At 40.2% G+C, this 18440-nt stretch overlaps 1 protein-coding gene across 2 annotated transcripts in view; it reads right to left on the bottom strand.

The window, feature by feature from the left end:
- The window catches only part of ITGA8 (integrin subunit alpha 8), a 95774-nt gene extending 77334 nt beyond the window's left edge, over positions 1-18440 (bottom strand). The window contains exons 1-7 of one of the 2 annotated variants that reach the window (XM_048950888.1): positions 18081-18440; positions 17823-17947; positions 7581-7681; positions 4846-4969; positions 2582-2643; positions 1528-1573; positions 490-615 (exon numbers count right to left, since the gene is read on the bottom strand). In XM_048950888.1, the coding sequence (XP_048806845.1) occupies positions 490-615; positions 1528-1573; positions 2582-2643; positions 4846-4969; positions 7581-7681; positions 17823-17947; positions 18081-18250 (754 nt within the window). In that variant the 5' untranslated portion in view covers positions 18251-18440. The remainder of the gene's footprint in view (positions 1-489; positions 616-1527; positions 1574-2581; positions 2644-4845; positions 4970-7580; positions 7682-17822; positions 17948-18080) is intronic. The other variant, XM_048950889.1, reaches the window with a different exon arrangement.

Below are 18440 nucleotides of genomic sequence, written 5' to 3'. Positions count from 1 at the left end.
TATCAGCATCTAATTTCAAATATATGGGCAGAGATGAGAGGATGCGTCTTTGCCTTTTAATTCCACTGCATCTTTCTCTATAATTATGTGAGGAACAATCTGTCTAGCATGCAGAGATACGTGAACCAAGAAAACTTTTTGTGAAGGTAAAAGGCACACAAAAAGCCCTTTTTTTCATATTACTACTACATAATAAATTCAGGCTTCTGGTATTTAAAATTTACAACTGAAGCAAGAAATAACTTTAAATTCAAATTATTCTCTATAATAATAAAAACCTTAGTGAGACATTTAAGATCTCAACTTTCAAAATGTGTTATGCATAACTTAGAGTGTACTTCATCTCACTGAAATAACCAGCAAACTACTAGCATTGCTGCTGTGCAATGGTATTTGAACATTACGTGTTCAAATTCACAACTGTTTTCTTATATAAATAAGTCCCATGCTTTTAGGACACAGTGCTAATTGAGACAGAGCTTAGCTTACCCATATAGTTGTCATCATATGTGGGTGGTGCAACTCCTGTTTGCTTCTCTCGTGCCAGTTTCCTCAGAATATCCTTGAAGGAATAATTTGCGATGATATCCGCAATGCTTGCAGTGATTACCTGACCTGGATTTAAACAGCTTCATAAATGAAAGGGACACAAAGGACAGCCACAAAATAGAGCTAGTAGAACACAAGAGAAACCAAGAGTCTCATGACTACACATAAATCAACACAAGGCATCGATTCTCTTTTGAACCATCACATAAACAACTCCAGCTTCATTTCACAGTGCTGAATCAAACCGAAGTCAAACTTTTTGAGCCACAGCTTCTTCAGAACAGCAACCTTTTGAAGCTGCATAGTACAGACATAATAGACAAATGGAAGTAATTTCTTACAAAAAATTCAAAGCCATGCATTCCCTACCATCATACTCAACTAGATCTTTCGTTTTTTAATGGCAATGAAAAAAAACACATACAGATTAAGCTGACAAGAGGGAATTTGGTAGGCAGAGTCTGGGAATCAGCTATGTCGCAAACATCAAAAACAGTTAAAGCAAAGATATCCTTTTTTTTCTTTTCCAGAATTACTTCAGGTTTCATCTACATGAGAAGTTACATCTGGAAAGCTACAGTGATGCCATAAATACACTAAAAATATATGCAGATAGCAATAAAAGGTTATGTTCAGAAACAAAACATTTAAAATATCAATTTACTGTACAATTATCAGCTATTTTAAAAATAAGAGTATTTGTAGGAAAATGGCTTATTAATTAAACTGCAAATGTACTAAACCATTCAACATAAACGTTATTTCTACTTCTCTCTATAGAGCCTACAGTCTGAATTTCCTCTGATTTCTCTTTACTCTCAGTGGTGTATTAAAGAATTCCTCTGATTTATATTTATTGAAAATAGACCAGAGACTGGTTATCTTAAATTGAGAAAATACTGGAAATCAAGAACCACATTTTCCACAGTACTTTATGTTTCATTTCTTAGATCAAGTTAACCAGCCAGATGAACATACCTTGCCAATAAAAACTACCAGGCCCGCCTACTATGAGGTCTCCATTCTACAAAAAGCATAATTGAATAAAATTACACAACAAAAGAACACAAGATGAAGCATGCATGGAAAAACAATATAAAAGATCAAAAGAATCTCAGAATAATGACAAGAGAGAACAGCCCTGGTCAAGGAAAGGATGTATGTACATGGATGATCAGGAAAACCAATGATTAAATAAAGTTCACATAATAAAGTTCATTGCCCAGCATATCTTCATTTGAAATCAAGCCAGTATTTTTTCAGTACTAACAAGGCATCCTAAAAATTTCTGATTATGTGTACTAAAACAAATTCAGCACAAGAGAGTGCCTTCACATTTCAATGAAGCAACAGCTTTACAGAGAAATACGGCTCTGTATTGTCTACAATGAGGTCTTCAGTACTTGAATATTAACAGTGTGAATAACAATGTTGTTCCATAACACTGAAAGCAACTCCAATGATGTGAAAGACACGTAGGCTCCTGATGCAGATAATAACAATAGCTGCAATACTCTTTGTCCACAATATTTTTATTGGACTGTCTTGGCATGTAAGAACAACTAGCTATTTCACTTCACATTTCCTCTACCACCTCCATGGGAGAACAGTCTTAATCATTAGTCTGGCTCCAAAAACATCATTATATAATCCAGTTTGGCTTCAAAAAAAGACTGTAGTTCCTGCCCATTATTTCCTGAAAGTCAGGCCTCTGGAAAGCAATGGAAGTGTGAAACACTGAGACAGAATCACATACAATATTTGGCTTAGTTGACTATTAATATAGACTTAGGAGAGCCAAATTAGAGTGCAGTTAACAGATGAACAGGTGTTGATAGTAATATTTTTTCATCTTTTATTTCTCTTTTCTAAAACCAGGAACTCTGAATCTTACAAAGCAGTAAAACTTGCAGTAACTTCCAGCAAAGTCTTCCATATGCAACAGCATGAACATAAACTCTTGATTACTAGGACAGTGTGTTGATATACTAGAAATACATTTTGTCAAGATATTTCAGTGGCACAATCTTACCTTGTAAAAATCTAAGCTGAAACCTGCTTGACAAAAGCCTTGTCCTTCAGGATCTGCATTGCCTGCAGTTATGAAAGTAGAAGCATTTTACTGATTTCATACTGCATGCAGAAGACAGCATAAACACCCCTAGAAGTGTATGGCTGCAAAAACAAAACTACTAAAATATGAGAAAAGAAAGAAGAAGGTTGTTTTTTTTGTTTGTTTGTTTTAAAGAAGCAAAGCAAACCAAGGTCTTCTGCAGGACATTGAACATGTAGTCCCTTCACAAAGGTTTTGAAAACTTGGACCTACTAGGGACTTCAACCTCTCACTGTCCAGAAAAGACTCTTATTATAACTACCAAGGACTCAATTTAAGGTTTTTTTCCCCCCTGGAGACAGAAAATGGTCACCACAACCTGCTCTTCCATAAATACAAAAATAAGAATTTTCAAGGCGTACTCAAGAAATGTTGACACGGTGGATGATGGCTCAGCCTGGGTCAACATTTAAATAACATCCCGATTACCAGTACCACACCAAAGGAAAGGTACACCTGTTCTTCACAAGGCTCACCCTTGTAATTTATACAATTTTGCTCCTGTGACCTAAGCATAACATTATTCCAGATGTATGTTTGTTCACGCAAGAACATCTTTCCCGTTTCTGTCCTCTTTTGTGTCTAAATTCTTTCATAATTGCACAACGTGTGTTAACACCCATTTTAGAGCTTCCGTACGAGCACTGGAGTGCTGGAAGTCTGCAGGATGGGAAACTGATGCCAATGACCACTTGAAATTCCTCTCCAAATGGCATCAGCTTCTGGCACAGGTCCAGTAAGACATCAGAAATACATGAAGTAGATCTTGTGGGCAGCATTTCTTTTACAGCTTCAGCTGCTTTCTGTATCTGTCCATTCAGAGATAAGGACTAGCAGATGAAAGAAACACTTGGCAGCACAGTTCAGCTTAGAGCTTTACTTCAGTTCATTTATGTGTGCAGGCCTTCTGGTAGACCACAAAAAACATTACTGGGCTACATTATCATGTATCTGTCAGGTATCAGGAAAATCCAGCTACATTATATGAATGCTGAATGTAGATCTCCACAGGAAAGAGATCTTTTAATTACGTGAAGTTATCTACTTTTCCTGTAACATGCCTAGTACTTTCTTGGCAAATAATACACAAAAGAATTGATAGTAGGAGCACAATTTCAGGTAGAGGAACAGTCATAAGGTGTATTTTGAAATCAGTTCATGTGCACCTGGCAATAGCAGGCTCTCTGTTCAATGGGTATCATGACAAGAAATGATGTACAGACTTCTGCTATTGGCTACCACTCACAACTTGAAAGAGAACCCTGTCTTCACTAACTTGAGCAGCACTGTAGCTCTGCTTTGGGGGTTTCCCAAGGAAGGGATAGGCATGCCCATCATATCATGCACACAGTACCTTCATAAATGTTACTGAACAAACAGTTCTCTGATCTGTGAGTGCAGAAACTGCCATATGCCTAGCCCAGACAAGTCTGTAGATACCTCTTATTGATTTTAATAATCTTGAGCACTGAGGTAGTGAGAGTATTAAAAAAAAATGTCAGTATATTTTGTCTAGACAGAGAATGCCAAAAAGGATGAACAACTGATTTAATCTGATGTGTGGAATTTACTGTCGACTTCTAAGTAACAGAACTTAATTCTAAACATGCATGCATTATTTTTTCCTATTCCTCAAGAAGAAAGGCCCATAGATTACTACTACAGTGGAATGAGGGGGACATACTCAGAATAGCACAGGGAAAGGAGTGAACAGCAGTGATAATGTGTGTAGATTTCTTCCATGTTGGAAGTTCTTCATAAATGAACTATTGCGGGTGATACTGGTATGAATGGTGATAGAGGCCTGTGTGTTTCTGTGTGGGGTCTGGTCTTCTGATGGTGATCCTGTGATGAGAGATTTATACTCAGTATGAGCATGAGTAATAGTTTTAAAATGCTGTCTGGTTCTTATCTAGATCTGTTTGCTACATTTTAAAGCCATTTAAGTTGAACCAATTACATTGCATCACTACAACTGCATGAGCTTAATTTCCTTAATTTCTCCTCTTTCAATTATACAATAAAGCTTCCAATTTCAATCACACAATTTAACGCTGATTTCTTTTTAAGCCTCATCCAATGCAATAATAACATACAGTAACTTCCATTCAAAACTGAAAGCAAGAGAACACTGAGCTCAGCATCAATTCCTCCAGCACAAGCTGATTTCTATTAATACTTACTGTTGCGACAAGGTGAGTATTCAGCATAGGCACTGAAGTTCTGAATTGCTACATAGCAGGTGCCAACGGGGTCCTTCTCTGGGCTGTCTTTAAGAGTCCTCCAATGATATAAGGGAGCACAAGCCTACCAAAACAGAAACCACATCACATGCATTACCTTTCTTAAACTAATGTACTTGACAAATGCACTTTTTAAATAAGCAGCTTACAAGGATTCCCTCTGGTATTGTATCATTAACGCAGGAATGGTCATAACATATTGATGAAAGAAAATGCAGGTCCTCTGGCTCTTAGAATACCATTATAACCCGAAAAATAGAGTCTGATCTTTTGCTTATAGCACTTAGCAGATGAAATCTGACTACAACTCATATTTAAGTGTATGTTACAAATACCCCCTAAGCGTGCTTCACAAGTAATATGCTTGCTCTATAACTGCTCACTCCACAGGAATCAGTCCCTTAGATTAAGCTATGCGTTACATATATTTGGCTGAAAATACCCCTATTTTGTCCTGATACATCTTAAGGTAACGGTCGCTTTAGCAGAATTTGATTTTCCTCTTCTGAACAGAAGGAGATCTGTCAGTGTTGTGTCACATTGCCTGGCACAGCCATCAGGCTGTCTGCTGTCTTATGAACTCCTGCTTCCTATTTAAAAAACAAAAACAAAACAACAATTGTCACCTCTACAGGGCACTATGGCTGTAATGCATTTGACAGTCCTTCAGCGAAAACTTTTTTTGCTAACTTAGTTTGGTTAGCAAACTAGTATTTCACCTTCTGTGTTCCAGTGGTGGTGTTACAAATGTGACAGCCTAAGGATAAAAGATAAGGATAAAAGATGTGTAGAGAGAGAATCTTTTGAAAATAACTCATGTACTTGTAAAAGCAAAAATCAAAAGCTGTCAGGTATGCAAGGAATTCTTTAGGAGTTCTTGTGCCCTAAAGTTTTTCAATGGCAGGGGTGGTGGGGTGGAGATACTACCTCTCCCTACAGCCCTGCCTCTGTAAGATACAACCAAACCCTCCCGTCTCTCTTTTGCAACGAGAAGCCCTCTGGCAAGGCACTCTTATTTACATTACTGTATTGGCCTTACTTTTGCAATCAGTTCCAGCTGGATGAACCAATGCTTTAGAGCTTACTGGAACAGTCTGAGCTTCTGGAACACTGGGTTAAGGCCAGGGACTCTAAGACATGCCCCTGCCTAGGACAGCTTACAGAGTAAAACAGAGAGCAAAGCCAGAGTGTAGCAAAGAGGAATTATGCATCCTATGAAGCAGAGGCACGTTTTGTAGCACTGAGCAAAATGGAGTGAAGAATCATATATAAACATAAATGTTGACATAAGGCAATTTATGATTGGATTTTTAGCTTTAAAAAAAAAAAAAAAGCTTCTGCCACTTTGATAACAATTTATTTTTCTCCCTCTTTTAAGCACTGTAGACAAAAAAGAAAAATATCTAGCTTTTCTGTTTCAAACTTTATCCTGAGAAGAGTTATGAGAAGCAAAACTATGGTTGGTTGGTACCAATACAGTGATGAGGTCTTCTGCTCATGTGATAAAGATTCAACAAATGGTAACTAAGTAGTACTCTGTTTTGGTTTGTGAACTACTTTCAGCAGAGTACACAAAGGGAAAAATCTTCAGCTGCTTCTATGGCTTTCACATTGGCAATTTAGAAAGATGATATTCTTACAAATACTTTCTTTGTGTAACTAGCTTTTAAATGGAAAGTGCACGTATAAAACAATGGTACATGAAGGCATGGAACACAAAGTTTGAGAGCTGTGGTAACACTGACACAAGTGATGGAGTTAACAGTACATGCTAGCTCTGTAACAGAACAGAGTGATGCTTTATTCATTACCTGCTTTATGTCAAAATCCTTCTCCAGATTAATAACCCCAAGGCATACTATTTCAGGGAAAGCACTTCCGTTAGATATTTCTTCCCTTGTAAATACTTTTTAACTAAGAATTGGAAGTTCTAAGCAAATCTCAACACACAAGTTACTGCTCTGCAGTTGTAAAAATTATAACATTATCAAACGATTTCTTCATAACAAAATGATTTCAGCAGCATTCCCAGTGTAAACTAAATTGCAAACAGAAAGTCTGGGTGTAAGCAAAATCACCACTGCCTTACTAAGCAATAAAACTGCTCACTCCATGCCAGTCTCCTCTACCAGCAGAGAAAATGCTCAGCAAAACTGGAATACAGACACTGCACTTGGAAAGCCAACCAGACTTGGAGCCTTTATACCCTTACTTTTTTGTAGCTCTTTTCTACCCTATGCCACAGCTGTCTGAAACAATTTAAACATGACAAAATAGGTCAGTGCTCTCTTACTTACTGATCTTAAAAGATTACTGGATTTCTCTACATTCTACATTTAATATCCTTCATAAAGCTTCATATTTAAAACATTTTTAAGCATATAGCTTTCATATAATTACTGTGTCTCAAAATTAGGTCCATTATTTGCTTTAAAAAAAATTATCATTTGGTTCCATAGCTAATATAGCATTCTCCTGTTTTGACATGGCAGCAGTATCCTCAAGTTATCAGTTCAACCTGATTCTACAGACTGATTTTTTCAAGTTATATACGTAATCTGCTTTATAAATTATACATAATCATAGACTTTCTTCTTCCATCTATCTATTAAAGATACATGTTTGAGAAAAGGTAAACATTATCTCCAAATTAATACCAAATACATAAGACTTACCACGACTTTTTCTTTATGAGCTTTGACTGTTGCCCCAAACCACTGATTTGTCTTAAACTCAATTGGTTCCCTGGTGCCATTGACCTTAATTTTCCTGTTGTCTGACAAAGAAAGGAGAATTAAGTTGACAGTTTATTTTAAGAAGTATTACCCTGTGAATTACAGATACAAGTGAACAGACCAAGAGATAATCATATTTACATCATATTTGCATCATATTTACTGTCATCATCCTACCAGTTTAATATAGGAGTGTTCTACTAACATTTAAGCTTCTCATTGGTCAAAGGAAAATGACTCATTTTTATATGTGAAATTCACATGTGAAAATTCGGAATAATTACGCTTAAAGTTCAGAAAACCAACATAAGATGAAAGTTCATATTCTGCATCCGCTCCTCCCCTCCTCCTTCCTCTCAAAGACGGAAGGAAAAGAAAGAGAGAAAGACAGAGAAGGAAAGCAAAGCTGCCTCGGAATTTATGATTGATGAACAGAAATACACAAAAGTCCCTAAGAACTTCTCATAGGTGGTAGAAATTCTGGAAAAAAAAAAGTCCATGTTCTGTAATTAGTTTTTGTCAAGCAAATGAAATTTCTCAGCATGTATATTCAAGACCCAACACGGCAGACAGCAAAGGACTTAGTTCTTAACAGAATTACATGTGTACATACTGTCACAAGAGACAGCTTCTTAATGTTGCTTTATATACACTCTTGCAGATGTCAGCATAAGAGAAGCCATCTGGGCGTAGACTCAAGCCAATTATAATGCGTTTCAGGTTTTAATAAAAAGCAGACATCCCTTCCTTTCACCCTTAGTTCTCCAAAGTGAACTGATTTCCCATATGTTCATGAGCTATTCTCTTCCCTTACCAGTCATTCCTAATGAACTTCTCAATTTATACATAAGCAGGACATTACTCCTTTCCCCTGCATTCCCTTCTGCTTGTTTCTGGTTCCTATCAAGAAGGATTGCACAAGAATCAATTCTCTTTATTCTCTCTAAGTGAAAATAAAATCGTATACTGTCTACCTTGGAACACAGGGAAAAAAAAGTAATGTTATTACATTGTATAGATTTATATATATATTTTACAAACAGAGGGAAAATGCAGCTGATATAACTGCCCCTTTTCAAAAGCCAACACTTCCTGCTATTCGGCCAGCCGGCACAGAGGAGATATCTGAATCCTTTTCATGGATGTTGGGTCACCGATTACCTCAGCCTGCGATAACCTCACAAATGCTACAGATAGAAACATTAAGAAAAACCCTTTTTTGGTGAAAAAGGAGATCTCACTACTGTATTTTTCTAATAGCGACAAGAAAGCCAAATGAGAAGGGATCTGTACAGGTTTGAAAAGTCTGAGAAAGTGCCTCCCCTCATAGAAATAATCGTTTCAGTACCATGAAACTGCAGAAGCTAATAAGGAAATCCATGCTCAAAGCACTCATAGGAAATAGACAAATTTCAGCAATATTTAGATCTTCAAAATTCAAAAAGAATAACTTTCAATAACCCCAGAACTACTGACTTTTAAAATTCATTTCACTTACTTTAGATCTAAACTGAAGAGTGTGGCAGTCAGCAACTTTGACACCGTGTTGTGGGAGCTGCCTGCTTTCACCTGGCTTTTGGCAAGACCACTTTTCATTGCTTTTCCCAGAGAGGACCCTCAACACCAGTTGCAATCTTAAAAAGACCTTGATTGCCTACTGGCAAAATTCTCAAATTTGAGAAAAGATTACATTTTAAAACTGGACAACTGTTTGCAGAATTTATAGAAATCATGACAGAATTTACCAGTAAATCTGCAAGAACTGTAGTCCCCCGTAGGGGCATAAGGTGCACTACGAGCCCCTCATCGTGTAGTATGGGATTTTTATTATAAAAGAATTAGCAAAACATTACACAGTCAAATTACTAAATAGGTAGCTTGTCCCTCCGTCCCACAGATAAATGTCTTTTCACAGAAACTCTTTAATCACATTTGTTCAGGACTCTCACTGGAGCTATGAAATCATCTGCCCACTTCCCAAGGTTGCGCTTTAGAATACAGTTTAGTCTATATATAAGAAACAAACAGTATTTCAGATTGTTATAAAACAAATATCACTTCCCTGTCTTTATCAAAATGAAGCTATAAGCACAACTAGCCTATGTGACTACATATGGACTGCTATTACTGTGCACTGTCTGCACTGATTTAGACAGCAAGGGTCTGAGTGAGGATATTCCTTAATGCCCTAAGCCAGTCGCAATGTAAACCTTCATGGCATGATCTGCTGCACAGTTTTCATCCAAAAACACACACCTGGGAAGGCCAGATGAACCATGGCCTAAAAAGAACCTTCTTGCGTTTTTATCTGACTACAGAGAACCAGGGATGACAGGCATGGAGCAGCTAGGCTCACACAAAAATTACTTGTTTGTCAGATAAATCACACTCCGATTTTCAGAAAACAAGGAAGTTATTTCTGTCTTTGGCGTCCCTCAGAATAGTGCTATCTAAGAGCTTCAAAAAATAACGTCTGTATCCTAACAATACCATTATAAGACATTAAAATTTCTCTTGGTGTTATTTATGAAGATCTGAGGCTTGCATGCTGTCTCTACAGCTATACTTCTGCAAGCAACAAAAGCTTGGCTTGCAGTCTGGTTGCACACAGATGTCATCATCTGTTCTGGAGGATCACGTCTGGCCCCTTTAAGAACTGAGAGCAGGCTATCTTGTATCCTGATACGCCATGCCAACACAAGGAGAGCTGGGCTACAGGGCAGCAGCTGGGCCAGGCACACGGCGCTCAGACCTGTGTGCAGCACTGCCCAGCAGTGCTTGAGCCCCAGCTGGATCACCTCAGAGCCAACCCAGGAGCTGTTCCAGATGGTCAGCAGCTGGATGACTCGCAGACTTGGCTTAAAAGACAGCCCTGGAGTCACTCCCGTTGTACTGGCTAAGACAGTACTGCAGGGTAAGGACCAGACGATCAAGAGTACGCAAGAGCAGTAATGTCTGTATTTAGATTTAGGTGCAAAGACGAAATTAAACATTTTAGCAACCCTAAATAATCTCATTTTTTGCTGCAGGAGCCAAAATTCCCTTGCACTGGTGTTACCTTGAAGTCCAGCTTAAGGAGCACTACTGCAGACAGTAAAACAAGGTTCTCGAAATCAGTGTTCCTTTCTCTACTGTTTTGGACTTGAGCTACTGGAGCTACCAAAGGGAAGGAGGCCCCTGTAGTATATGGGCAAGTAGAAAAAAATTGAATCCAGACAGCAAAAAAGCAACCCTATGTAAGAACAACAGTACAGAGATTCATTTCCAGGAACTGAAGCCTGAACCCGGAATAAACGTAAATGCTTATCCATCATTTGCACATGACTAAATTTGGCACTTTTTATGGGACTTGGTCTCCTCTCAGCCACTAAGTAAGCACATTATAAGCTCTCCTAACAGGCACCCACGCACTGCTCTTGTAAATATTTCTTTGTTGTATTAATCAGATACTAGAAAACAATTAGAAATTAAGGAGAAATACTTATTTGCAGACACTGATAGTGGCTCACTGCATCTCAGTTATTGAAAACTAAAAGTAAGAAGTCAGCATCCTCTGTAATTAGAAAATACTCAAACGAACAAAAGCAAAACCTAATCCAGGTATACGATAGACATGTAACTCTCTCAGGTCAGTTCTCACGCATGAGAAACTTTGAAAAGTATTATTTTCACTACCTCTTGTGTGCAAGTTTGCATGTATGTACTGGAATGGGTAAACACAGACAAATACTCAACAGGCACCTGCTGAAGTCTCTGTTGACTAACCTGTGCCTACTCAAACTGCAGCCAGGATGGCAAACCCCTTTTCAATATCAGTTTTGATACACGGATGTATGTAAGCATAGCCACATGCATAAATAAATACATGAAATATAAAACCTAATATATACATGTATGATACATATTCTTGTATACATGCGGAGCGAAGCTGAAAAGTCAGCTCAATCTATGCAATTTTTCAATAAAAGTATATAAACATAACAAATATCTATATAAATATGTACAGGTCAAGGAAATCAAATATCTCCCTCACAAGAGGAGAGTACTTGGAATACTATGTACAGCTTTGAGATACCTGTACAAGACTTACAGCTGAAGGAGAAAGCAAAGGAGGATCCGAGAGTCATGAGCCACTACAACAGTTTACTCAGAGAAGCTGTCATGTCTCCATACTTTGGCAGAACATGGCTACACAAGGCTCCAAGCAACCTATTTTATCTTTGAACTCTAAAGCCCTGCTGCACTGATGGGGTCACGTCTTGTAGGTAGGGAGAGAGAGAGAAAGGAGTTTGTACAGGCACAGAGGATCCCATACTCTAGAATCAAGGCAGAAAAAGACATGATGGTGATTCCTTTTGATATCATCACCATTACAGTTGGTGTTAAAGCTAGAAAAATGACTGTGGTGAAAATGGGAAAAGAAACAAACAGGGAAGAAATGCCCACCTATATCCAAAGATCTAAGTTCACGGGAAAGACTTCACAGAGGAGGAATCTCCAGAAAGAGACCCTGCCCCAGTGGCAGTCAGCCCTTAAATGAGGTCTAGGAGAGGTGTAGCCAGGCTCCATCCCTTCTGGTCACTCAGCTGAACTGCCTTCACCTGTGCTCCCATGGCTGACTCTGCCTTTGCCTCAGGTGATCAATTAGTGTTTCAGGCCGTCCCTCAGCAGTTTCCATACAATCACCATTAAAAATTCAAATGATAGCACCCACTGCTAACCACAGTAATATCCACAGGGCTGTTGAAATGTCATCTTTAGCAGGGAAGCAGAATACAAAAGCAAGACTAAAGACAAGGAAGTTGACTTCATTGTCATCACTATAGAAAAAAGACTTCACAGTGCTTTGACACAGTAAGGACATGAAAAATCCCTACACGATGAGGAGAGCTGTCTCTGTTTTTGTATTTATCTGATTCTGCAAACATCAATTTTATTTCTGGTTATGTATCATGCCTTAGATTCTGCTCATATGAGTTACTTTAATTTGATAGATCATATCTAAAGAGCTTTATTTGGACTTTCATTCCATGAATCAAGGAAAAAAAAATAAAAATCATCAAAACCAACAGGATTTTTTGCCTGAGTACAATCTGATCAAAAACAAATCAAGACCTCAGGGCATGAACTAACACAGTTAAGGGTATTTTTTCCCTTCTTTTGATAATGCTGAGATTTATAAAATAAACTGACAAGGGTCCATTATAAATCAGAATGCTACAAGTCAACCATGAGGCTCCAGATAAGGTCTTTCTGGCATATCCACTGAAATGTGTCAGCATTTAGAAGTGCAACAAAATTCTCCTTCAGCATTTTCTCTTGAGATGTAAAGTTTCTTTTACAACAGGATTCTAAGTTCTCCTCAGAATCTTACCAACTTTACAGCCAACGATTTCCTCATGTAACTAAATCTCTTGAGTCCCACAATACATCCTTTCCTTACAAAGTACCTGGGTTCTGTTACCATCAGCTCAACTGCTGGCCAAATTAGCTCATGATTTTAATCAACTGCACATTTGGCTGTGACTGACCTACATTCCCCTTACCTGTTCTTCTTCAGAGTCTGTCCAAATTCTCTCCTGTTAGTTTAGAAAATATAACTTATTTTTCTAAAACTGGTGAAGATGACTGACAGCGAAGGCAGCACTACAGTGAGCCCTGGAGTCTTATGGCAAGTGTTTAAAATTCTGCCCTTGGAGCTAATTTAAAACATGAGTACTTGTTCCAGTTTGTTTAGTACTACCATTAAAAACAACCCTTAAAATGAGTTTCTGAAATATGAAGTATGAATTTTTTAACAGCTCTCAAATGCAACAGTGTACTTCAGGAGGCATTAAAGTTTGCTCCTGGCTGCAAGATGCTTTGAGTACTTTAGAAGTTCCCCAGTTAATCAAACAGGGAGAGCTTTTTCCGTATTGCTCTCCTGCTACCTCTTCTGGCAGCCTTAAGGAAAAACATCCACATTAAACATGAGGACTTCGGAGTTGTACCTCAGCGCTAAGCAGAAATGGTCATGGTAAAACTCTTTTCATAACGGTGAAACTGAAAAGCAGAAGTTAGTTCCATGTGGATAAGAGAGGAAGTCCAGATCATATCTCCTCATTATAATCCCGATGCTTGTTGCCCTGTCTTCTCATCAAGTTTCAAAGAGTATCTCTGCCTTCCACTGCAGTGTAGTAGGACAGTTTTATGGAGCAGAGAAACAAGGAAGAGTCCCTGCCCTTCAGTCCATATTTCCTGGAGTAAGGGAATATTAAAAGCTATTCCATTATACTTTACATCAGTCCCTTGCTGCAAAGAAATTGGTTAAAGTACCAGCTGTGTTGTAAGGGGCAGTGCTTTCAGCTTCCTCCCAGCCTTGGCTCCAGCACTGAGGTTTTGGGAGCTTTGAGGGACTGCAGAGTCAGTGCTGCATCAGCAGAAGAAACACAGTTTCTGTTAAAGCCCCTTCTTGGCTGCAGGCCACATCACTGGTCCACTCATAGGCAATGCATGACTACATGACTTGCCATATGGATGGATGGACTCAATTCCCAATCCATGTCAAAATTTTGTCTTCCTTCTTCGTCTGCCCCCTGGCAGAAACAATCTATTACATCAAGAGGACTAACTACTGATGTAAGTTTGCAAGTAGATACCCTCAGTGCTTTGGAAATGTCTGGACTGAATACTCTGAAGAACAAATACAGTGACCTGAGGAGATTAGTGACATTCTGGGAGAATTCCCAGTAGAACAGTATCAGTTCAGGCATGAGCTGCAGATGGTCCTGAACCTCTGCTAAGTCTGCCATCTTCTCATCAGAGTAGTTTAGTCCACAAACACATCCATATTAGCACAAGCAGCTGCTCCTAGCACTCAGACCAGCTCATGCATCCTACCATACCAATGGTGCCACAGAGATGATTTCAGGAATAGTCTTGAGTATCAGTGCTAGCAGTAGGAAACCTTGTTTGTGTTTGACTGCTAGAACACAGCACTATGAAGTAATGACAAAGTGTTAAAAGTGTTTGCATACCCTTCATGGGTAATCAACTAAATATTGTGTGTTCCTGTTAGGTATACATTAGCATCCAACACAATGCCTAATTCCTCATGCAGTCTTAGTTTCTGAGATAAAAAGAGTGAGAGAACTTCACAAGCCACAGAGATTTGTCTCTTCTTGTTTAAGGTCTACAGGAGGCAAAACATAGTTTAGTCTCCAGAGTGGTGACAGTGACGCTGGAGGCACCTTGCCAGTGACTGAGTGCAGCTCCTGCAGTGTCAGATCTCTGCTCCACAGGGAAAACCTGAAGTTGTCTTACACCAGTGTTGGGATGGCAGGTCCAGTGGTGCTTCACACCTCTATTCTCCCTTCAGGGCTCCATGGTACAGAAGATAAAAAATAGCTTTCTTTAAAATAAAACTTGTAATTATCTTCAAAAGAGGAAGATATTATTCAGAAGAAAGTAAAGTTGAAACATTACAGACTACAGAACCCATCTTGTCTCAGTGCTTACCATCCCAGTATTAACATAGGTAGCCTCAGTTTTCCACAAAGGTGTCCATTAAGCACTCAGTTCCTTCAAATCACTCTCTGAAAGAAAAAATCTTTCCTCTGTCTAAAGTGATATATACATTCATTCGATAAACATCTTGGTATCAGTAAAAAAAGGGGGGAAATATAAATTAGTACAAAGCAACCCCACACCTGTATTGCCTTGATATTAGGAAGTGGCTGGAAACGCAACTGAAGTCACCGCAGAAAATTAGTCACTGCCATCACTTCTTAAATTTAGAAGGAACAGGATATTAATAGCTCTAGGACAAACAATATCAACACATTTGCAAATGATGGAAACCTTTAAATTAGGTCCACTTTCCTTCTGGAAACTGTGAAATAATCCGTACAGTTACATAAGAGATTCATTAGTTAGGTGCCCACTTACAGATCTGTTTCCACCAGCCAGACATTGGCCCTATGACATCACACGATGACTTGCAATGACTGCACACTCCAGCACCTGCAGTCAGCAGCAGAGATGCTCTGCTTGTGATTTCCAGCCCTGATGCAATCAAAAAGACTGTTACGTTTTTGGTAGAAGTGCCCTCATTCATCCAATGAACATTCCTGTTTCTGAAGTCTGATGGTTGCTGTAGGCAGGAAAAAGTTCAAATAACACCCAAGTGCATTGTATGCTCCCTCACTGGGTGAGCATAACTTTGCAGAGCTCTCCTACATTTGTGTGTCCAGCCCTCAGAAATCGAAGACATCAAAAACCTTCATGCTCATATTTGAGTTGTGATATTAAGTTAGTGGTTTTCAACCACCTACATTTGTTGATCTCTTGAATTTTTTGGTTATAGTAGAAATTTCACAGTTTCTGTGACTGCAGAAATGTCACGTATCTACATCAGGCTATAGATTGCACAAACCTACTTTTCTTTAACAAATTCCTTAGAAGTCCTCTATTGAACTCTTGTGGTGAACAATACTGATTTAATAGTTTTTTTTTTTTTTAATAGCTTGTGCTGTTTTTTAAGTGTTACATTACACTCGCCCTTTCTTTCCAGCTCCCCTCAAGTTTTACTTCTGATGTTAATTAAAAATGCTGTCAGTGATTCAGAAGTTTTATTTCTTTTGCTCTGCCTGGTGAATCTAACTGAAAGAGCTGACACTGTTTGGTTACATTTAAGAAAACAGTACTTAAACAAGGAAACTTTGTAAAAAAATACATCAGAATGAGACTTTTCAGCCTTGAAGCATCCTATGTACATTTCCTGTTTCAGGAAACCTTCACCACACCCTTCCAAGACTATGAGGCTTGAAGCACTCATCCATGAAGTTAAAGACCTAGAGCTGAATGCTCAGTCTTTTAACAGTTAGTTGCAGTTGTCGCTTTGGCAGAAAGGATTGTCTGCTGGTTAAGGCACTGAGGAAGATGAAAAAGTCAGGTGCCCATCCAGAGATACAAAATGCCTCAGGTAGCCTGAGGAAACAACGCTTTGGAGATGCTGAGCTCTCTGCCCTCTCTGGACAATCATGTGGTACAGCACAAAGCCATGTGGCTCTTCTTGGGGAGCTGGACTAGATGACCTTTAAGGGTCCTTTAACCATTCTATGATTCTGAGATGCTAACTCAAACTGCTAGTGTCTCTATTCAAACACAACATCTGCAAATAAGAGTATGGAATTGCCTGAGCCTCTTCGGTGAACTTTTCTGGAGTTTCCCACAGGAAAGCCAGATGTCATTCTGCTTTTCATCACCAGATTTTCATTCATTTTTCAAAACTCCCCTTTAAAAAGCAATGGGATTTTCACTTGTCCTGACAGTTTCCTATTCAAACCTATGAGTAATTTGTGTAGATAACATATTCATCTTCTGGTACATGAACTATCTACCCATTAGATGGAAAGAAAGGAATATTTGCTCTACTAATTTTATTAATATTACAATAAAGATATGGAAGGCATTCTATGTCCATGCATTCCCATTTACTCATGAGTTATGACCTACATCATATTACACACCCAAGTAGCCACATGCACATCTAATACCGCATCCAGAGCAGGAGCCCGGGGTGTGTTTGGAAGAATGTCCAGACGTGAGGGGAGTCCTGAGTGGGGGTTGTAGTGACAAACACAGCCCTGGGACGTGTGGCTGGCTGGGGGCGGAACAGGTGAAGGAAGGACAGTATTTACTTGCTGCACGTAAGCTCTTCTAATTTAATTTGTGCTCTTGGAAAAAGGCTGAAGTGTATTGTGTTTGCATTTAAGTGCACCATAAACGCTAAGATTAAATATAACCTAAAGAATCATAACTTTTGTTTAACAGCTGAACTGTCAAACTTTGCCTAAATGAAACCAATCCATTTTTACGTCCCTGGGAACGCTCAGCTTAAATTACTTTCAAGACCTATAAAGAGACAACAGAAAACATAAACAGCCTGACTTGCTTAAAACGTGTGTTCTCCCTAATTAAATAGGAAACATCTGTCTTGGGATTCTGGAAGTGGCTACGATCTACCCACACCGAGCCTGCATCCAGCCCTCGCTGCTCTAGAGGAGAACCCTCGCTGTCCGCGAGGAGCTGAGCAAGCAGCGGCTCCCGGCTCGCTCCATCCGTCCCAACCACGCGCTGCCTACGCGAGCAGCGGTCCGAGCGGCCGCGCGATGCCCGCCCCCAGCTCCGCAGAGCACTTACTGGTGTTATCGAAGGGGATCTGCCTGCAGCGCGCGGCCGGCCAGCCGCAGTGATACACCGCTCCTCCTTCCACGATGTCCGGCTGCGTGGTGTTGGCTCGCGGAGCTCCCACCAGGACGCTGACCCTGCGGAGCACGCTCGCGAGTCACCGGCGGAGCGGGGGGCTCGGCGCCGACGCGGGGCCGGGGGCTGTCACCCCGCCGCCCCCGCCCCGTGACTCGCCCCCGCAGCCCGCCCGCCGCCAGCACCGGCACTCACGTGCTGGGGTCGGGGATGTAGAAGTCCACCGAGTACCCGAAGTAGCTGCCGGGCGGCCCGCTGTACACCGTCAGCTTCTCCTCGTCCAGGTTGAAGGCCGACGCCGGCGCGCAGAGCAGGGCTGACAGGAGGAGCAGCGGGCGCGGCGGCTGCCGGCGCGGCATCCTCATCCCCTGTGCGGCTCGCCTCGGCCGGGAGCAACGCCGGAGCGGAGCGGTGCAGCGCTGAGCTGCCTGCGGCGGGGCGGGTGGCTGGAGGGCGGTTCGGCCCCGCTCACCCCGCGGAGAGCCGCGCTCCGGCGCCCCCTGGCGGCCCTCAGAAAGCAAGGGAGGGAGAGCTGGAGGTGAGGCCGCGCCTCGG

The sequence above is a fragment of the Lagopus muta genome, chromosome 7 (genome assembly GCF_023343835.1).
Source record: "Lagopus muta isolate bLagMut1 chromosome 7, bLagMut1 primary, whole genome shotgun sequence".
In the NCBI taxonomy this organism is placed as follows: Eukaryota; Metazoa; Chordata; class Aves; order Galliformes; family Phasianidae; genus Lagopus; species Lagopus muta.
The sequence above is the reverse complement of the archived record's forward strand: the minus strand, read 5'-3'. Positions and strand labels throughout refer to the sequence as shown.